This window comes from Anopheles cruzii, chromosome 3 (genome assembly GCF_943734635.1).
Source record: "Anopheles cruzii chromosome 3, idAnoCruzAS_RS32_06, whole genome shotgun sequence".
Classification (NCBI taxonomy): Eukaryota; Metazoa; Arthropoda; class Insecta; order Diptera; family Culicidae; genus Anopheles; species Anopheles cruzii.
In genome coordinates, this window is record NC_069145.1 from 60,507,528 (window position 1) to 60,528,815 (window position 21,288).

The 21,288-nt window shown below is 49.2% G+C and overlaps 3 protein-coding genes across 4 annotated transcripts; 2 read left to right on the top strand and 1 right to left on the bottom strand.

Moving 5' to 3' along the window:
- Positions 1-9,249: 9,249 nt before the first annotated feature.
- LOC128273003 (lanC-like protein 3 homolog) lies at positions 9,250-11,562 on the bottom strand. Its single transcript, XM_053010905.1, has 3 exons — positions 11,491-11,562; positions 11,163-11,374; positions 9,250-11,094 (listed from the first exon to the last, which is right to left on the bottom strand). Exons 2-3 carry the CDS (start codon positions 11,329-11,331, stop codon positions 10,037-10,039), a joined length of 1,227 nt encoding a protein of 408 aa, XP_052866865.1. The 5' UTR covers positions 11,332-11,374; positions 11,491-11,562; the 3' UTR covers positions 9,250-10,036.
- Positions 11,563-12,398: 836 nt separating this feature from the next.
- LOC128273161 (GTP:AMP phosphotransferase AK3, mitochondrial) lies at positions 12,399-13,272 on the top strand. Its single transcript, XM_053011085.1, has one exon. It carries the CDS (start codon positions 12,419-12,421, stop codon positions 13,067-13,069), a length of 651 nt encoding a protein of 216 aa, XP_052867045.1. The 5' UTR covers positions 12,399-12,418; the 3' UTR covers positions 13,070-13,272.
- Positions 13,273-13,763: 491 nt separating this feature from the next.
- On the top strand, positions 13,764-20,979 carry LOC128271285 (protein qua-1). 2 transcript variants are annotated; one of them, XM_053008742.1, is made up of 10 exons: positions 14,358-14,643; positions 14,740-14,816; positions 14,897-15,019; positions 15,173-15,387; positions 15,771-15,983; positions 16,070-16,476; positions 16,547-16,864; positions 18,000-18,250; positions 18,336-18,625; positions 18,706-20,979. In XM_053008742.1, the coding sequence occupies exons 1-10, from the start codon at positions 14,358-14,360 to the stop codon at positions 20,684-20,686; spliced, it is 4,161 nt and encodes a 1,386-aa protein (XP_052864702.1). In that variant the 3' UTR covers positions 20,687-20,979. The 2 variants fall into 2 exon arrangements, with proteins under 2 accessions (XP_052864703.1, XP_052864702.1); XM_053008743.1 differs by lacking the exons at positions 14,358-14,643; positions 14,740-14,816; positions 14,897-15,019; positions 15,173-15,387 and adding an exon at positions 13,764-13,879.
- Positions 20,980-21,288: the final 309 nt, after the last annotated feature.

A 21,288-nucleotide genomic window follows, 5' to 3' on the forward strand; every position in this document is an offset into this window, starting at 1 on the left:
TATCATTCTTGTTGGAGTTTCATTACCATTAGTATTTGCGTATCAGTTGTTCATAGGACTTTTCCGTGGTTCGGTTTGGCTTCTTTGAACATCCGCCCTGGTCGGATTGTACAAGTAAATGATGTCATTTATAGCCACATGCGCTTAATTAAACTGTGTAACTAATCGCTTCACCAGGGTCAGGGAGTTTAAGATTGACATGTTTTTGATGCTTTTATCTCTGCGGTTCGTTGGTTTGAGTGACAGTGGTGCGTGCTACATGATTGATGGAACACTAGCAATCGGGAGATTCGTCGAGGCAGCTGATTAAAAACCCATAAAACTAAAACACTACGTACCGCCAACTGTTGTTATTTCCGGACCATTGCCTCACCACGGATAGTCTGTTGTGGCTTCAAGGAAGTCTTGCGAAATGTAACCAACCAGAGTTGTAGTCGAGTCACGCATTCGAACGTGTACTTCAGCTTCAGTGTTTGCGGTGTAGGATTGGCTTGTATATTCTCACTAGCTGACCCGGCGAACTTTGTCCCGTCTCAGGGGCAATAAATAAGCAGATTTTGGACTTTATCAAGCTTCTTTGTTTATTTGAATTAGGATAAAAAAAAAATATTTTAACGATTCTTTAATGGGCTTTTTGGACTTTTTTAGAACTCCTTTTTTTCTTCAGTTAAGCACCTTCTGATAGATTTTTTTTACTGCCGAGCGCGATCGCCCGCGACCTCTTCAAGGTGGACATCAGGCACCTTGGGGGTGGGCACAAGGAGTGGGGTAGTGTCCCTGTTTGCCATCGCCGGCGGCCTCTCGGTCGACTGCGTCCGCCAGGGCCACCCGGACTATCTGCCAAAGCGTAGCGGTCGTGATCTAGGACGAGCTAACAGGGCTGTTCATTGTCCTTAAGACCACTGGCCTGTATTTATTGCCAAACATTTTCTCATAAAACCGCAAAAGCTGTCGTTAGAATTTTCTTTATTTCCGCTGGAAATGAAAGAAATTGGCCACCGAAAGAAATGGAGGAGGAAAGCAAGGTAAGACTCGTTGCAATGCACGAAAGAAAATGAGTTTCCATCGGAAGCTTTAAGGAAAAGATTTGGGAAAACGCTATTCGCGCTACAAGTTTTGGAAACCAAAACTTGCATGCAATGTTGCGTGTAATATTGCATGCAAGTCACTGGTGCTACCTACCAGTCGCTCTTGTTCCCCTAGTCGAATTTCGGATTTTTCGGGTTTCGAATTTTTTTCAAAAATTGCTCATTTGTTTTCGAATGCCCATCGTCTGTTCCGCTTTTTCTCCAAAACTAATAAGCCAACGGGCGTGAAATTTTGCATAGCGTAGTTTTGTGACACCGGACAATGAATACAGGACAGTTTGACCCTCCCACACCTCCGGGGAGGGGGCTCCCATACAAACGTAGAATGATATTCAGAGTAATTCGGGTTGTTTTCGAACAAATCGAACCAAATTCTGTAGGAAGGAGTTCTTGGCAAGGGAAATGGTCTGGTGAATGTTTGAAACCCATCCCCACTTTACAAAAAAGAACTCCCATACAAAATCTAGGTTACTTTCAGCAAAACTCGGAAAGTTTTCAAGCAATTCAGCTGGTGCGACTTTTGCCATGTATCCAATCGAAAGCGAGAAGGGAAGTCGTTTAGACACGTCTCCAAGACGTGCGTTCTTCTGAAACACCGGATAATCAAGAAATGCGAATAAAATGAGGCGTAGCGAGGCACGCCGGGAACAGCTAGTAATTTATAATTATTAAATTTTCAACCATAATTAACCATAGACATTTCACTTACTCCTTTTTGCGTATTGTTATTCCGGTTCCATGATATACCACTTTTTATAGTGACCTCGCGGGAACACGGTCGGACGCCGGATAACACGTATCCTATGTCCGTCACCTGGTTCTAAGCTACCAATTTTCAGCCAAATCGGTTCAGCCGTTCTATTCTTTTGCATCTTCTGAAATTGACCATTGTTAATTGCTGGGTTGAGGTGCATGGAATAGGAATCCCTGTCAATTAAGCAACGTTTCAAGTGTAGAAATTCAACTAGCCGAATGAGGAAACGACTTCTTTCTACATTCCAGACATTCTCCGCAGAGCAAACTGCTCCAAATTCTCACTTCGAAATTCATCTTAAATGGTTCTTCTAATATTTGAATCAGAGCCACTCGCTGATCGATGCTTCCTATTGGCAAATCGGTACAGATGGCCGCCAAATAGGCAAAGTAGAAGAAGAAACGCAAGCCAGCGAATGCTACGTGATATTGGTCCGGTAGCCGGCATAACCCGTTGGCGATCCTGCGCACTGGCCAGTCGAAGGCATTCGAGACCCAAAAAAAAAAACACACACACAAGTTGGGGAGGAATTGGACATCTTCGTGGCCGGCACAAGCGTACAACACCCCACCCGAGAGTGGGGATGATGATGTTCGTCGTCGGAACCCGAGTGCGATGTTTTTCGATGTCTTCGGTGCTTCGTTCGGGCTTCGGACGGCCCACGAACGATCGGCCTCCCGGCCTCGCCCTGAAGTGCTGAAGTTTATGCTGGCCTCGCAGGGCCTTCGTCCCCCCAACAAACCCACCTTTCGTCCGTGCATGCTTTCGTTGTTTTCAATTGACCCAATTCTGGCGCTACCGCACCCCGAAAAACCAACGCCCGAAATAGTCAAACGAGGAAACCGGCCCGTGCCCGACCGACGATGGCTGCCGGTGGAGCTGGGAGGTGCCGCCACGCCGCCTCACCTTTGAGATACCAAGGGAAAGGTGGCCACATAAACGGCGGAAGATCCCGCACATTATTTACTCTCCTGCTGCTTGCTTCCACCGACCGACCCGGGCTGTTGCCCGGGGAGACCAACGCGTATTTACCGCATTTTATGTTGGGGACCGACCGGGATCCGGCACATGCCCCGGTCGGCCGCTCCTGGCGGTCGCGGTCAATGCCCTTTTCGCTTTCATCGGCTCGTGGCGTGGATTGTTTACACGTGTCACGGGAGCGCTCTGAGTATCGGGGGGGCCGGGCGCGAAGATGGGACGCCGAACGCTGCCCTAGTGGCACACAGGCACGCACCAGCATCCCGGCAAATCCCGCGGGTTGGAGTGGAACGCCCCACGGTTGCGCAAAATGCTCTTGACGGAAAAGTTTATGTTTGGACGTTTTCGGGTGATGTATCGCGCTCCTGGGGCGAGCACTGCTGGGCGAAGTTGGAGTTCTGGCGTTTTTTGGGTTGACTGAGTCTAAGCCGGGCTCGATTAGGTCCATTAGGTGCTCCGAAACATGGCCAATCGCGCCGTGAAGCACTTAAGCCACGGCGGCACTCGATTGGTTTCGATAGCTGCTCGAAATTGGTTCTTTGAAGACGATGTGCGCATTGTTTGGCAACCGCCGGTTAAACGGGGAAAAGGCTTTCCGATAGCTAAACCGTCCGCCCGGCAGTTTCTGAGGAGCTGGTCTGGGTGCGTAACACATCGGTAGGCAACCGATAGCCGATTTCTTGCCAATGCCCCAATGTGAGTCTGATAATGCCATAGTTCTAACTATCGAAAGTGGAACTTTCGCTATTTGACCAGCCAGCATTTTCTGAAGCGAGTTAATCGATTCTTAAGGTAAATGGCTTAAGGGTTAATTATGTTGCACCCGAAGAAGACCCAAAAACGATTCCAACCCCTGCATGATGGTTGTTTATTGAGGAATCGGCTGGAGTCTGGTAGCTTGCAAATCTTTCTCGTTTGACATATTCGAAAATTACAAAGACGTTGTTGATAATCGGCATTTCGCATCAAAATATCCAGAAAGAAACGAAAGAATACTGAGTCAAATAGTCACGCACACTATACGCGCAATTTTTGTATTGTATTATATTTTTATAGCAGGAAAACATTGTAATACCCATTTTTAAAAATTTTAACTTCTTTTGACAGTTGAATCAGATAACACTTTGTTCCCTTAATCTGTGGAAAGCTTAACATATCCATTTTAGAACGAACTAGCATTTGATACAATCAAACAGTATTGACGAAGAAATGGCCAAGAACAATGTTCGGTAACGAATAAGTGGCGCTGCCTTTCGGCAACTCGTTTACTAATTTTCGGCAGAGACGATACTTTGCGGCAGAAGTAGAATAGAGTTTCCGAATTTATATTTCGTCTTACGCAAATAGACCAATACTATATCGTGTTGTGATCGCTCTTTTCGATCCCTAAGGCCTAAAAATGGTAGCTTCTTCTATATATTTTAATTTATCCTGCATTTCCATTAGCGACGAGCGGAAAAGGATAAATTCACCAAAGATAAAAGCGTACGGTCGCTCGCGGGCAGGTCGTAAAACTTTTCCTGCTCAGATTGACAAGTTTGCCTCACTCCCCGGCAACCGGCCGTTTGTTATCTGCATGCGTGGAATAGATAGATGTACGAAAACATAAGACGCTTCTAATGGCCCTGCCACCGAAACATGCCGCGGGACCTAATAAACCGTGAATTGCTCCGCCAAGCCCCGGCACCGTCACCCGGCCAAGTGTTTTCTGGCCGAGTCGCCCGGGTGTCATGCTGGTGCTGGCCATCACGCAGAGTGCAACGACCGCAGTCAGGCAGGCAGGCAGGCGCACTGGCTCGTTGTACCACGAGAACCCTTGGAATCAGAGCTCGCTGAAAGGACTCCTCGCATGTCGCGAGGTGTGGTCAGGCGGGCCACTCGGATTCGTTCCGTCTCCGTTGATGAAGATGTTAATGATGCCTCGGCATTCCACCCGAGCGAGGCCTGTATTGCGCAATAGACCAAGCGGCTCGGCACAAACCCCTGGCCCCGGAAAGGGCAAACCGGGCTTCCTCCGGACGCGGCGCTGCGTCACCCAAAAATAGAAGAATAGATTTTGACAACCCGATACTGAACCGGAACACGGCGCCGTCGAGCATGCGGTTATGCCGCTCCGAGAGAGTTCGGTATCTTTTTGGGCAAAGGGCTAAACACACGCACCCTGACGGTGGTGATGGTGTGCGTAGCTCACTGGGGTGCACGTGTCGCTCGCTTTCCGCCGCCGCGGGGTCACTAGACCAATGAACTCTCACTTTTATGCGTCATTCTTCGGCTCCGGCGGCGGCGGTGGTGGACGGCACGAAACGCATGCTCAGTAGCATATAGGGAGCAACATGCAACATGCGGTGGTGGCCGATTTCGATTTCTAATGCTCCAGTACTCCGCTGTGGCCAGCGAGAAAAGTAAATCCATTTCCGAAACGAACAAACCCCTCGGGAGCATAACGAGAGCATCGGTTTTCGTGGGAAGGGTGAACGAATCTGGCCACTGTGCCGGTCGTTTATCGGCACGTAAACGGTTCTGGTTTTCCCACTTCACCGCCAATGGTCATTTGTGCGAGCTTCAGTTTTTGTTCGTGAAGAGATTGATAGCCAAACTTAAGTTGTTGAGAAGAACGCCTTTCTGTTCGTTGATAAAATAAATAAAATAATTAGAATAAATTTTTATCTTGACACAATATAATATTGGCATTTCATGGAAATAATGTTAATGCTGATGGAGTTCCTATTAGTTTCCATTAGTTTCCGTCTTACATCAAATTGTAGGTTATATCGGCTACACTTGAACATTATTTACATACTTATTTCAATGTTCACTTGCACGTTAATAGCTCAAACACATTCTCAAATCTCAATCGATTGTGTCTTTCATTACGCCGTATTTTCGCTCCACCAACAGCGAAAGATGGAAGGAATTTTACATTACATCCCGAGCCCTTGTTTATTGGACCATCATGCGCATTTATGATTATTATTCTACGGCACCGTCGCATTATTTATTGCCCCAAATATTTCTTATGTACATAGGAGACCCATCTCGGGGCGCCTGCATCAGCGCGTTTTTCTCCCGCGTTGGCGGTTCGTAGCTTTTGCACGAGCCAAAATCTTTGAATCGGCCAAATCGGGTTCGCCAAAAACCGACCGAGCAAACGTCGATAACGGCGCACATCGGGGCGGGTCGCGATGTTTGCCGAGGGACTACAATGACGGCACAGGACACAGCGTGTCGCCAGCGCGACTGGAACGTGGATTATGGAAAATGCATGAAGCGCTTTCAGTAGATTTTTGGGATTTTAATAAAACGAAAATTGGTTTTATATTTTTGTCCTTTAGTAGTGCTTTCATATTGGAGCGTTTTAGTGCTCCACAAAATGGCGCACAGCTAATGGTGGAACATTTTGGATCCAGTTTATTATTCAGTTTATTCTGAAGGTGTCCGAAAAAATTTGACTTTTAGGATGAATTCCCAGATGGGTTATTGATTACTTCCGGATTATTTAATTTATGACAGTATCGAACGAATAGATACCTCTGAATGCAGGAGTCACAACGTCACAGTTTATCAAGTATCGCAACAGAGATAAAATGAAATAGAAACATCGTATCAAATTAAGAGATTGTAAGTTGGAAATACACTTATCAACATGTCTTTATAACTTACAAGTGAATATGAAGAAAGCAAATGAGTCAAGACTACTTTGCTTGTTAGCTTCTTTAAGGGAAGTTGTGACCATTTTCATAAAAGTTTCCCTATGTTCATATTAATTTCATTCAAAACGAGCCTTTAGCGTAATCAAAATTATCTCACTTGCGGACACAACATAACATAAAAAATAGCTCATACGAGCTCTTGTTAAGTAGCATTCTTTAACTACGATTTTTCTCGCCTTTCCCGGGGATACGAACGACGCAGTCCCTGAAACCGATACTACGCACTTTTCGGCACAGTGGCTCTTTATCGGTCAATGACCGCACGGCACGTGTTCCCTAGTGTGCGGCAGGGAGTTTGTACATAAGCCGAAAACCGCTCCCATACATAAGCCCCCTTTTTCCCTGGGCCACCCAGCGCATATCTTTGGTGTAACCGGGCGGCATCATTTCGGGGCACTCTTGTTTTTTTTCCACCACTTGTTCCGTGACGGAATCGGGCCCCACTTTTTGGATCTAATTTTATCACTACCATTTTCAGATGTGCCCCCGCATAGGCTGCAAACAATCGACCACATAAGGAAAACCCGAAAATACCCGTCTTCTTGAGTCTCGTTCTCGCTCTCCCTCTCTCTATTCGATCGATCGGTGGCGGTTTTGCAGACGTGCCGAAAAAGACGTTCGCTGCTGAAAATGACCTGGCGTCCGCTTTGGCAAGGATGTGGCGAGGTGGCGAGGAAGCTGTGCGCAAGGAGGATACAGCTGGGGATATACCACTTTCGGTCGTATTGACTAAAATTACCTTAAACAAAAACATTCTCCAGAAGTTTTCTGAGTGTTTGGGAGGTGGCGTTTTGAAGACTGTAACTGCTTTTATCAATTTAATTCATCTTTCAAACTGTATGAAACGGGTAATTTATATTTAATTTTATTCTAATTGCAAATACTTTGCCATTTATGTAAAACAATGCACTCTGAATCGATTTTCTTTATATTCACGTGTCATACCAAGTCACACCAAGGCATTGAAGGAATATTCCACAAAATCTCCATATTTTGATGATACCAAATAGTAATTGTAAGTATACCTTTGATGTAACCAAGTAAGAATGCATCATTTCTACACCCAATGGACTGTTTTCCTCGCAATCAATAATTCGTCGCATTTATTAGAAAAAGAGCAATTTTATGTAAAAATTCAAAGATTTTAAATTAATTCCCAAGTTTTGGTTCCCATTCTATTCGTTTGTTTTTATAAATAAGTTCACCAGTTTTAGTCTTTCATTTGAATAAAAAAAATCCCAGATTGTATATAATTTTCTAGTACCATTTCTGCCACACCTTCACGCGTTTCAGTGTGTAGTGCGTAACTGAAGCTAAAACGCAGCCGCAAGCAGGCCTACGTGAGTTCATCGACCTCGCGGTCTGATTCCCGAAAATATGCCCAATTTCGGGACTCGGATGCGTCCGATTTTGTGCTCCCTCAATCCGTCGTCGCTGTGGCCGTCGTTGTCGTGCTCCTCTGATGTGGCAACCGGAGCCCCTTCGCCAGGAAAATCCCCCTCGCGGATCCCCAGCACACCAACTAAGGTCCATGTTCGGGAGGGTTCTGCACGGTGCCGGAGCGGCGATGAGGCGGCATCACTGGCCCAGATGTACGCACGGTTTTTGTTGTTGCGAAGAGCATTATGCTGTCCCATGCTACAAGCTCGCTTCATTCCCCCTCGAGGAGAAACAACACAAGGAAAGTAAAAAGGGGCCGCGCACATCGGCGCGGCAATCGTTCTAAGACGCCGACGTTCACCCAGAGGTTAGTATCATCGTCGCACATAAGCCTCAACATAAAAACCCTAAGGGAGCGTAATGCGCTGGGCCGCCCAAACCACCGGCGAGAGTAAAAGTGTATATGTTTAACCTAGTTTCTGGTGCGGTGCGTTCGGTGCGAGAGCGTTTTAAGGGATTTCGCTAGCCGGGCCCTGCGCTATCGTGCCCGCGCCTGGCCCGAGAGCTGTTGCTGATAATGGAGCCCGAATCTCGGAGGCGTACTTCGCTGGCGGAGTTTATCGACCGACGATGCGGATTGCGACAGACCGAACCTCTGCGTTTTTGGAGCAAGTGGGCGCCGAGAACATGGGGATCCGTCGCGCTTCACACTGATTACCGTTCACGGGTGGGGGGGCGTGAAAAAGGTTAGAGGGCAAGGGTTTCGGGCTTCAACGAGCGAGAGAGAAAGAGAGCATATAATGGACTTCCAGCTAAATGAAGCATAAATTCAGAAGGGTTCGAGCTTATAGTTGCTCTTTTAATGCTCGAAGGCACATTTTTAATTTGGATAGAGTCATAATCGCATCCACAGGGGGCAACCACGTTACAAGCGCCATTATGTCGGGAACACGGGCAGTCGGAAGCTCTATGCTTGTACTACTTGTAGAATATTAGATCGATAATTAGTGCGGGCCAAATGTGCGCACATAAATGTCGTTTATATTAATAGAGCATGGGCGTTTATGCCGTTACAAATCATCGCGTATCAAACTTTTGGTTGACGTTTATGTTTGACGGATATTTCATTTTGGTTTTACGTTGAATCGTCATCAACTAAAAAAAATATTCAAACGCCCATTGGGGACTTATAACACGTGTTCGCTACCGACGCTTAAAGGAAGATACGAGTGCACAGAACACACGGTTTGGTTTCGATTGTGTTGAATGAACATTTCATATGATTAACTTTATTGCATCCAAAAAGATATAATTCACCAATAATCATCGTCCACTCCGGTACCGTAATCACTTAGTCCTATATAGCCAACAGGTCAAACAGCCACGATAAGAATTTTTGTTGTTTTGTTTTGCTAGAACGGAGTCAGAATTGATAGTCGATAACCTGGAGCTGATCATTCTTTAATCGTTGTTGGGAGGGGGGGCGAGGGGATACTATCGCAACCATCGGTTCGATCGGTGACTACTTCACCGTGGTGCATTGGGCTTGCAAACGGGTTTGCACTTGTTTGGTATTTATTTTCCTTCTTGCTTTTGCCTAAACGTTTCGAACGACACCACGTGCTTCCGTAGTGCGACATTTTATACACTAGGAAGAAAACTAAGTTACGAATCACAACTGCCGCATATCTATGGTGCACGGGTAGGGCGGGCCAGAGACTCCTGGCTCTGCGCCATCGTATCTGTTACATGCTACAACACTACGCTAAATACGCCGTTCCGAGTACGGTCTCTACGCCCTTGCGATTTACATTTGTGTGGCAGTTTTGCAGGATCCGTACGAGAAGCGATAGCGAGACCACACGGTGGCCACTTCGAGAGTGTTTCTGTTTTCTTATGGGTTGGTTTTTTCTTTTCGGTTCGAAAGGACAACACTTATTGCGGAGAGTAAGAAAGGTCAATGCATAAGAAGATGAGATGGTACCGAAGCCCTTGTGCCGGCCTCGGCCATGCGATTGTAAAGTGTTGTGTTGTGTTGCTTTGTGCCATTAATGTAATCTAAACTGTCTACGCATCGGTCCGGGTCGGGTTTCCGGTCGGTCCACGATCGGTTATCGATCGTCGATTTAGAATTTTTTCTCAAACACGTCCATAAACGGAAATGCGGCCTTTTCGGGGCGCAACAGATCGACCAGAAAGCACACTGTGCCGGCGTAACCCTCGTACAGGCTAAACGGACAGTCCGGATTGCGGGCATTCCGAATGAACTCTTCGTGCGTGAGAAACTCCATAAACTTCAGCGCCCGGTGTAGATACTTCGGGTCGGAGGTGAGCCTGTAGAGCAGCAGAAACACGTACCCACTGCCGGCAACACCGTGGCAAATGCCGGGCCCTTTCCGCAGCAGCCCCTTGCGCCACACGAGATCCGCACTGCGGATGCACGATTGCAGGTAGCGCTGCTCCTGAAACACGAGATATGCTTTCGCCATCAGATACACGACTCCGGCCGCGCCGTGGCACCAGTGAACGAGCGGTTCCGAGCGTGTCCGTCGCACACAGTCCTGCAGCGTGGTCGGAAAGTTACCCTCGCTGTCCTGCAGCCCCAGTAACCCGTCCACCGTGTTCTTTACGAGCGACATTTCCACACTGCTCAGATTCTGTTGCAGTGGCGATTCGAGCAGCATATGCAGGATGGCGGACGTCCCGTGGGCGGCCCCGAGATAGTCATCGCCGTAGCACTGATAGTAGAGAGGTAGAAGACTGCGATGGCGTTTGCCACTCTCGAGTATGGTGGCACAGATAAGCGTGAGCATCTCGTGGGAAAACAGCTTCCGGTCGATTGTCTGGTGCAGCCAGTAGATGCCGGACAGGTAACCGGCCCGTCCAAACAGTACCTCGTCACTGCCGTTCTTGTTGAAATCCAACCGTTTGCACACCTCCAACCCGGTGGCGAAGCAACGTAAGTCTTCGTCCATCTCCTGCTTCGCGCTGTGCCTGTGCGCGATGGCCGCCGACACGGCGTACACTCCGGCATTGCCACACAGGAACGAACAGCGTTCCTCCGGTCGGCCCGCGTACCGTCCCGCAAGGGCTTTCGCGTTCACGATGTACTGTTTCGCGTACTGCAGTGCTTCCTGACCGAAAATGCCTGCATCGTGCAGCTTCAGAAACATGTACGCAATACCTAAAAACAAACGGTGAGATTCGTTAACGGTTCGAACGGATCCCCAGGATCACGGAAGCAGCAACTACCAGCATCGCCCACGTATAAACCCCGCTGGTCGGTGTTTCGGTCGAGTTTGGTGTTTTCTACAATCAAATTGACGTAGGACTGTATCAGACCCTTGATGTGCTCATCGCATCGCTGTATGGGGCCGCCACCATAGTCCGGGAAGGGGTTTGCAAAATATCGGGTGCCCATAGGAGAGTCCTTCGCGGGGGAAGCTGTTGCTTGGCACTCAATACTACAATGAGAAAGCAGGCAATTCATGCGTATTAGCACACTTGGAACGTTTCCACTGGACGCATTATGGGCAAAATCGTGCCAGCCACGGTCGGGCAGGAGCTCGTTGCCGGTTACCAGGGAAATTAAAAGAAGCACCACTTTTTCCGTGCGGCCACCAGCGATTCACCCTTTCCCAGGCGGGTGTTTTTATTTTTCTGCAGTCTCTCTTTTGATTTGGCATCTCGGGCAATGTCAAACTGTCATGCGAAAGTGTGCGTGCTAATGATAGCGCACTCACACACACAGGCCGCGTGAGAGATAAAATCACGACCGACACGAACCACCTATGCATTTATGGGTAAGATTTCTAATTTACGGTCGATCAATTCACAAATTGCGTGTTTTTAATTTATAAAGTATTACATTTCTTTCCAAAAGGTTCGGTAATCTATTAGGAAAATCGTTGTTGAATGACAGAGTGGCTGCGTGCGGGAATGTAACGATTGTTTCCGCAGCCAGAATAAACTGTTGCACTACGTTTTGCATACATTTAGGGGCTCATTCTTAAATATTTCGAACACCAACCAGCAGCAATCAAGGCGTTTGAAATATCCACAATTGGATTTAATAAATATACCGAAGTTCTTTTGTGAAAAGACTGAAGTGAAATTTACAATTTCTGTTTTTGTATAAAACACCCATAGAACGATTGCATTTTGAAACTTTAACGATCAAAAAAATAAATGAAACAGTCAGTCAACCCTTTATCTGGCTGATTCGCGATGCTGTTATTAACGCGAGCCTCGCGTGAGTACACAACACGCGAGAGACATTAATGTTGTTGGCGTTTAATTCCGCGGTTCTCTCAAATTCTCTCACCATACGCTCAGACCTGCTCCAGAGACGTCACCATACCGCCGGGTAGGTTTTGGTTCAAAGTACAACCATGAAGTGATTAGCATCAGAGGCATCAGTGGTCGTTCACCGGCCGCGTTCAGTGATTATTCGTTCTTGTCGGTTCCGAGAGCACACATTCCTAGCAAGAGCTACCCGCCACCGAAAAATGACTAGTGGTAAGCTGTTCCGGGCAATCATTATGGGCGCTCCTGGGTCGGGCAAAGGAACTGTGTCCTCACGCATCGTGCACGGCTTCAATCTGCGGCACATCTCGAGCGGCGATCTGCTGCGGTTGAATATCGCGAGAGACACGGAGCTGGGCCGGATCGCCGAGAAGTACATCAAGGATGGGAAACTGGTGCCAGATATTTACATAACAAAGTGTATTTTAAGTGAGCTCGAACAAATCAAAACGCACTCGTGGCTCTTGGACGGGTTCCCGAGGACACGTGAACAGGCGGACGATCTGTGGGAGCAAGAGCGTATCGATTCCGTAATTAACCTGGACGTGCCGTTTGAAGTGATAGTTGACCGCATACAGAGCCGCTGGGTTCACCTGGCGAGCGGGCGGGTATACAACGTGGGATTTAACGACCCGAAAGTGCCGGGCCGCGATGATGTGACCGGCGAACCGCTAAGCCAACGGCCGGACGACAATCCGGAGGCCGTCAGAAAGCGGCTCGAAATATACGATGCTTGCACCAGGCCGATTAACGAGTACTTTGACCAGAAAGGCGTTTTGGCCACGTTCAAGGGAAGTACCACCGACGAAATTTGGCCGCATGTGAAGAAATATCTGGAAACAAAATTAAGCTAAGCTATTCGCCTGCATATTGTGCTGTACTGGGCCATTCGACTTAAAATGTTGCCTGCAAATTGGTGCTATTTAATTCCATTGGGCAGTCGTTCAAAGATAGCGAGCGACCTGGTTGCAGATAAGATAAGGAACATATTTTTGAACGTTGCCTCGATATTGGGCAGTTCGCGTAATTCCAAAAGTAACGACAATAACAATGTACATTTTAGTAGGACATTTTAATAAAGAAATTCTTCTATGAACAAACAGAAACCATTGTTTTTTCACAATTTTTGCCTCGTGTTGCTTCGAGACCAGATTTATTTTCCTTTTTATTTCGGCATGGTAGCATGAACATTTATCAACTCGGACTCATATTCGGTTTAGCCATATGTTTGGCACGTTAAATGTTTAACTAAAATTTATCCGTTTTGTTTGAAACACTTGCACTTTTCTACCAATGGACACATTTTTTCAATTTCACACAGAAAGTAAGGTAAATGCTCGCAAATCCGCAATGCTCCAACTTAAATTAATTTCAATCGAGATCACTCGAAGATTCGAACAGTTCCTGTTCTATAGAGAGGATGAACCCCAACTAGGCGTTATAGACGGACGCCGGGTAGAACGCCAATTTGTGCTGTCAAGCGAGATTGCTGCGAGAGCAATGTGCGTGCCTAGAGTTTTAAATATCGATCCGGAACTCGAGCTGGGACTGCTGGATCGTTAGTTTTTCAGTTCTTGTTCGTTTCCATGAAAAGGGAAGCCATTCCTGGCGAAACTTTCTTAAACTTGTGCATGAGGCAGTCGGTGATTTAAATCTTTGCGCAGGTAAATTATCCTACACGCTACACACGCCAAATCGTAGCCACATTTTCGTCACCACAGCAAATGTGCACTCTGCATCGTAGTCAGCCATCTTTTTCTGCGCGTGTAGTTTGACAAAGCGTTTCTTTCGGTTTGCTCGGCTGTTTGGTATGTGAAAATCAGCACCACTTTCAATGCGAGTTAACCGCGAACTAGTAACGTTTGGAAGAAACAGGAACATTACCGCCATCATCGGGATCTGCAGACAGACGGGTGTTCCGGAGCGCTTCCCGGTGCCAGATCACGCGGTGGTTTTGTAGGGTTTTCTGTCGGAGGAAAGTGTGTCAAAAGTTTTTAGTGTTGAACGCGTGTTGGCCCCGACGGTCACAGGAATCATAGGCTGGCATAGAGGCGCCCATTCGTTTCGGTGCACATTCACAGCCCCGTTAACCGCTTTCAGGGAACCGGAACAATAAGGCCCGTGGGTGGGGCACACATCACAATGGGCCATCATCAGCTTAGCCGTGCTCTGATCGAGCGTGCCCTAGGTTACCATGGAAAGCAGCTGCAAAAAATATGGGAAACCGAACGGCACGATGAATTGCAGCAGCTTGGCATTGAATCCGATCCGGATTTCAGCGTCTATATGGCTCGCCAAAAACATCTCCCCTTTTGCGAGCGTGCCAAGCGATTGAAGCTGCATCAGTTCATAGCCAAGAACGCACAAACGCTGTTCGACAGGTCGCTAATAGCCAACGATGTCAAGTTCCACCGCGATTTTAACGAATGTAAGTCGAGAACCCGACCCGGTTCTTCACGATTGGCAGGTTGCGAATAATGTTTCACTGTTACCGCACGTCTTCCGGTGGCTGCTGACATCATAGGTGATTACTTCGACGTGCCCCCCATGGAGACATTTATGGGGGTGGAAGCGATCGACAAGTTGGACCACCTGCTGGAGGTAGCGATCATCGGGACACTCGCAAAAGAACCAGATTGATCTCAGTTAATGGACCTCTTCACCTTTTTCCCCCTTTCAAGACCGTGCAACCGGGAGATGTGGTTTACGGTAGTGTGGTTTTCCAAAATTTCGGAGGCATAGTGTTGAAACCCTTGCTCATAGTTGGGAACGTTAGATATTATGTACGAAACAAAACGTTAAAGGTAAGTGGAATGGACAAATCAAAACAGGAGACCAATAACAATGGGCGCCACGACTGAAGCGATTCGGCAAACTCATTTCAAAAGCATTTTTATTGGTCCCCTTTTCGAGTGGTGTTGTTCTGGGTGATCCTTAAAATCTGATTACTATTTTAGGCTACAATAGCGAAAAATTTAGTGGTGCCCGCCAGGCAAACGAAGGGAATTGCGACGGGTTACAACGTAAACGATTACGTTTGCTGCGAGGTACTCGATGTGAGTCCCGATGTGCGGCGACTGGTCTGCACAATGATCCGCAGCGCTCAAAGCCGTGCCCCGGAATCTGTAGCGTACGGTTTGTTATTGGCGGAAGAACTCCCCGCGACTTACAAGTAAGTGGACGCATCCCGGAAATGCAGTAGAAGCACACGATGTCAACTTGATCGGATGTGAAACGTTTCACGGTGCAGGCGATCGGACAGGCTCCAAGGGAGCCTGGGGATCTTTCGGGTTCGAATAAATAATAGCAAACAGATAAGTGGTCAACTGGTGGGGTGTGGGTCGATAGTTGACGCTTACCTGTAACAAATATGGTAAAACAGCTTTTATTTCATATAGCTATCGCTTAAGAACGAGCTCATGCGCTCAAAATAGTGATTATGGATTACGCGCGACACAACCATTACGATCAGTGATCGGAACGTACTGGAGTGGTCTCTGTTCCCTAATTGTACTCAAATTATATTTGAAATTTTCTTTCACACCCTTTTCGCAGGTTAGCTACAAACACAAAACCGGGAACCTACCAGTTGTTGCTCGAAAAGGCACCGTCGTTCCGTGATCCGCGGTTCGCGAAGGAACTGGTGAAACAGGTCGGACTGGACAGTGACGAGTTTTACACCAACATGTCGAGCTTAAAGGGACGCTATCCGTCGCAGGAATATGCGAGCGAGCTGCGAAATGTGCAGGCGAGCAAGTGGGCATTCCGGTTAGTTTCGGGCGTCACACGCAAGGGTGACGGCACCGGCACTCGCAGTACTAAAGGATGAATCTGTTTGCACCCATTTTTTGCAGATCGGTGGCAGAGGGAATCGAACACTTTAAAGAGGGCCGCCACTCGGAGGCGTTCCAGTGCCTGAACAAAGCACTGAGCATTGATCCGCGCAACGTGGAAGGTTTGGTGGCCCGTGGTGCCCTGTACGCCAACAGTGGGTCGTTCAAGAAAGCGGTCGAAGACTTCGAGGCGGCCCTCAAGCTCAATCCATCGCACGCCAACGCGCGCAAGTACATGGGCGAAACGTTGGTGGCGCTCGGGCGAAGCTACGAGGACGAGAATCGGGTCGAAGAGGCGAGGAAAGCGTACCAGGACTGTCTCAACATTATACCGCACCACGAGGAGGCACAGTCGTCGTTGGACTTTTTGAAAGCGAAGCCCATGTACGGCAAGCAGATTGTCGAACCGACCGAACTGGAACTGCCAGGTAAGGCACGGGCGGCGTAAAAGGCGTAAATAAAGGCGAGAATGAGTGTTGACTTTCGTGTTCGTTCCAGCGCTGAACATCGTGAAACCGTCATCGAGTGATCGCATCAAGCAGGAACCGGACACTTCGGGCGGCAGTGGAATTGGCCTAGGAGCCACCGGTGGTGGTGCCGGTGGTGGCGGCGGCATTGGTGGTGGAGGAAGCAGCAGCAAGCGCGACAATTCCGAAGGCACGCGAAAAGAGCGCAAAAAGGAAAGCAAAAAGGATCGCAAAAAGCGTCACAAGAAGCATCAAAGTAGCTCGAGCGATTCGAGCTCGGACAGCTCGGATAGTAGCGATTCGAGCAGTGATTCGAGCAGCAGCACCACCGATTCGTCAAGTAGTTCCGGTAGGTCCGAGTAACCGAAGGATAAAAAACCTTCACGCACACACGCACGTTCGCGCTTGCCGTGACTGTGAGTGTGTTGTTTCATCAAATTTATCTTTTTCGATCCAAATCTTCATCGTAACGATCCATTTTTTCGTTTGATTACTCATTGCTGGTGGTGTGGTTTTTGTTTTTGCCCTTTTTGAACTCGAGCGATGTGTGTTTCTGAGCTTCTTCGTGTATTGTTTTTTAGTAAAAAATGAGGCCCTTTGTTTGGTACCGTTTTGCCAATTAAACCCTGTTAAATTGCACTCCTTACCCGTCGAGTTGTGTGAAACGAAGATCGTTCGAGCAAAAATCATGGCCCTCCTCACCATTGACCAAAAAATATTCTCCTTCTCATGTCCACGATCACTTTTGTACAGCAGTTATCCTATATGTTTTAGGTTTTAAAATTTACATTCAAATGATGCCACAGATGCAATTTATTGTTGAACATTGCCAGCAGCAGCAGCAGCAGCAGAAGCAGAAGCAGAAGCACGATTGGTGGGCCACGGTCGCCCGCTCTATTGGTTGATCCGTTCAGGTTCGTGAGAAGAAGAAGGGACAGCAGAAAAATTCTAAACAGAATTGCATTCTGGTGCCGGGCCGAACCGGGTCTTAGTTCTTGTGTGGACGCGGGTGCATTGTGGTGCTCCTTTCAACAAAACACACACTATCAAACGCTGCTCAGCGATGCCAAACGCGAGCGCACCGCCCGGAGTACCGCCCGGAGATTATTTCTTTTGTAGGACTTTAAACGCATCCTCTGCCCTCGCATAACCGGAGAAGGACATTACCGATGCTTACCGAGGCACAATGTACGAGTTGGCCTGTGACAGTAACGATCGTTCCTCTTCGGATCCACGAGTGGGCAAATATGGAAAAGAGTACCACAAGCGCTAACAGTCAGAGAACACTATAGAGAGAGAGAGCTAAAGCGAATTCTTCAATAACATTTCTCCATCTCCGGTAATGGTGTGCCGTTGTTAGAAAAGATACCGAGTCGCAGCGGGTTTTCGCTCATTTCGTTGCACGGTGGCAAGCCTGGCAACGGGTACCAAGTGGCGGTTGCACTTTCTTTTGGTTGTATCACACCCCGTTCCTTTGCTTTCAGATTCGTCCGGATCGCGAAACAAAAAACGCAAGCGCTCGAAGGGCGAGAAAAAGATAAAATCTCTGTCTCCGTTCAGCAAGCGCATGTCGGCAGTCATGGGCCGCGCCGGTGCCGTTGGTGGTGTTGCGCCCGGGGAGCTAGTGGGATATCCGCTAGGACATGCCAGCGGGAGCGGTGTCGGAGCTGGTGGCCTGTTTGGTCAATCGTCTTCCTCCCACGGTCAGTCCGGTTTTGATGATTACGAACAAAAGGTATGCGTTTCTGATGTACAGATACAGATGGTTGCTTCAAATGGCGTCATCAATACGGATCGTCTGTCTTCTTACTGATCCGCAGGTTCTTAAGTTTTTGGAAATGCCACGCAACGAGGAAGACTACGAAGAGAAGGTGCGTAGATTCGTCGCCGAGGCCACCAAGTACCAGAAGGAACGCAAACAGCTAGAGGACAAGTCGAAGAAGAAGAAAAAGAAGGAAGAGAAAAAGGCGAAAAAGGAGAGCAAAAAGAAGCGCAAATCGGACGAGAAAAAAAAATCCAAGAAGAAGGATAAGGGCAGCGGCGGTGGCGGCGGAGGCGCAGGCGATGACGATCCGGCGATCGATAAGGACAAGCTCCGCGAAGCATTGAAGTAAGTGCGCGGGGCTCTCTCTCGCTGGCACCGAGTGCCTTCACTTCACTAATCTCGGTTCTGGTTCCTTTTTTGGTTAGGATTTTTGAAAATTTCCCCGTCCTCGATGAGCTTGGTTCGAAGCTGGGCGAATATTACGCCAAACAATCGGCCGCCGCCGGTGCGGGCGGTAGTTCTGCGGCAGAAATTCTGTCCGCACTATTGAGTGGCAGCGCCGCCGGTGCCGGTGCCGGTGCGGGAGCAAGCGGAAGTTCGGGTGCAGCCGGCAACAGTCGGGCCAAGGATCGCGATTCGTTCCGGAACTCAAAGTTTAAGGTGTGTCTCTCGTCCGGTTTGGTGACGGAAACGGCCTCCTCCGGGTCGGGTATGGTTTCAGCTGGGAAATCTTCGTCCGATTTGATGGACCACGGCCCGAGCGCGGGCGCCAGTGGCGATGACAATGCCAAGGACGGTAAGTGGCGTATGATGTTCAACAAGGACAAACGTCCGGCAGCAAAGGATTCGGCCGGTTCCGGTACTGCCACTGCCGGCAGCAGTTCGGCGGCTCTTGCCCAGAAACAGCACGCATTCGGCAACGAGTCCGACGAAGAAACGGCTGGCGCGGCCTGGTCGGGGTCCGGCGGGAAGGCACAACACTACTCCGACCAACGGGGCAGCCGGTTCGGATCGAGCCGCTACGACGATCGTGGCCGGGGCGCGAGTATGGAGAAAGGAAAAGGCTCGGCGGCGGCGGTCACTGCGTCAACCGTCAAATCCGGTCCGGTAGTTTTGGACAAGTTCGGCAACTTCCGGCTAGCGTCAGCGGAAACACCAAGCAACAAGCCACCGGAACCGGCCGCGGCCCCTCCGGTGCGAAGGTCGCGCAGCAAGTCGCGTCACCGCACGTACTCGTCCCGGTCCCGGTCGAGATCGCGCAGTGAGCGGCGCGGACGGTCGCGTTCCGGTAGCTTCCGGCGTCGCTTCAGCCGGTCTCGGTCGCGTTCGTTTAGCCGTTCGCGTTCGGGAAGCTACTCGCGGAGCCGTTCGCGGTCGCGCAGCTTCGAGCGGCGCCGTTTCGATCGCCGCTTCTACCGCGGTGGGCGCGGTGGCATGGGAGGCGGCGGTGGATACGGGGGCGATCGGATGAACTCATTCGGCGGCAACCGGTTCAACAATTCGCGAGGTCATTACCGTCGCGGTGGATTCCGTGATTTCCGCGACAATCGTTTCGTTGGCCGCGGCGGCGGTGGTGGCGGAGGCGGTGGTCGCGATCGGCCACCGTTCCGGCCGAGGTACCGTGGCCGCTTCCAGCGTTCGTACAGCCGCAGCATGAGCAAGTCTCCGGATCGGCGTCCGGTCGGCAGTCCGGGAGATGATCGACCGCGGTACCGGGATAGCCGCCGGGGGGATAGTCGCGGAGCGCGGGATCGGGCAGACAGCCGGGACCGTTCGCCGGCCCCGGCTCGGCGTGGTACGAGTCGCGACAGTCGTGACAATCAGCGTGACGACGAAAGCCGTGATCGTCACCGCCGATCGGAGGATCGCGAGTCTTCGAAGCGCTCGAAGGACGACTCGTCCGTGAGTGGTGGCGGCGGCGGTGGTCGAGACGGGGCAGGAACGGCCGACGGTGACACATCCAAGAACGACGATGGGTCGCCCCGTGCCCCGGCCAAATCGCGAAGGCGCCGCTCGAAGTCCGCCAGTGGAAGCCGAAGTCCCCAGTCGACGGGCTCGTCGGGTAAAAATGTGCTCACTGACATCGAGGGCCGCTGGGCAGATCGCGAGGAACGGGCGAATGACAAGAGGTCGGAACGGGAAGACGACGATGATGATGGACCTTCAGCACCTCCGCCGCGTCCGCGTGCCGGTGAAGGCAATGCGGACGATCGCCGAACTGCAGGGGACAAGGGGGCATCCGGTGGTGGTACCGGAACGGATGCATCGCATTCCGCCGCAACGGAGGACGGCGCTGATGATGCGACGATGTTAGAGCTCGAGAAACTGCTCATGAAAGCGCGCAAAGAGCGCAAGGAAGAAATGATGGAACGTAACAAGGATCTGCTGAAGAAGACCACTTACTAACCGGATGCGTTGTCCCCCACGCCCCCTAATCATCTATCTGCGGACGATTTAATAGCTGTCTCGTGTATCGATCGCTCATCGGCATCGCGTTGATTGATCAATATGATTTGTATTTTTAACCATCGCTACCACCACATCAGATCGTGGAAATAATTGAACTCTGTAAACGTTTAGCGATTAGCACAGGAAAAAGCGTGTTGTTGGATTCTCATTTGTGTAGCATCCGAAATAGGGAGGCAGAGTTCGTTAGTATCGCTTTTTCGGAAACGAGTCGCAAACAAACCCATGAACCATTCTCGGCCAGGGGATTGGGTAATTATTCTATTTTGTTTCCCGAGTTTTCGATGCTCGGGTAGAGCAAAAATAAAGTAGGAAATCTTCGGGTTTGATGTAGGAATTGAGCACGCAGATGACGCAGAATTAGCTGGATAAAGAGAAGAAAAAAAACGCTACACTCAAAGAACTGCATTCGATTCGGCTTTTCGGTGGTCCAAGAGTTCGGTTTCGGACAAACAAACCCAACAAACACAGTACATTTTTTGTCAAATTTTTTCAGTTGCATTTTACTCATAATAAATTAGTGTGTTCTCTAACTTCATCAG

Bases quoted from the DNA above. Each gene is read 5' to 3' on its own strand.
- LOC128273003 (XM_053010905.1), bottom strand. From the start codon at position 11,331: ATGGGCACCCGATATTTTGCAAACCCCTTCCCGGACTATGGTGGCGGC. The intron at 11,095-11,162 runs GTAGTTGCTGCT...GTTTGTTTTTAG, and splicing joins TTTATACGTGGGCGATGCTG to GTATTGCGTACATGTTTCTG.
- LOC128273161 (XM_053011085.1), top strand. From the start codon at position 12,419: ATGACTAGTGGTAAGCTGTTCCGGGCAATCATTATGGGCGCTCCTGGG.
- LOC128271285 (XM_053008742.1), top strand. From the start codon at position 14,358: ATGGGCCATCATCAGCTTAGCCGTGCTCTGATCGAGCGTGCCCTAGGT. The intron at 15,020-15,172 runs GTAAGTGGAATG...TTACTATTTTAG, and splicing joins TACGAAACAAAACGTTAAAG to GCTACAATAGCGAAAAATTT. The intron at 15,984-16,069 runs GTTAGTTTCGGG...CATTTTTTGCAG, and splicing joins GCGAGCAAGTGGGCATTCCG to ATCGGTGGCAGAGGGAATCG.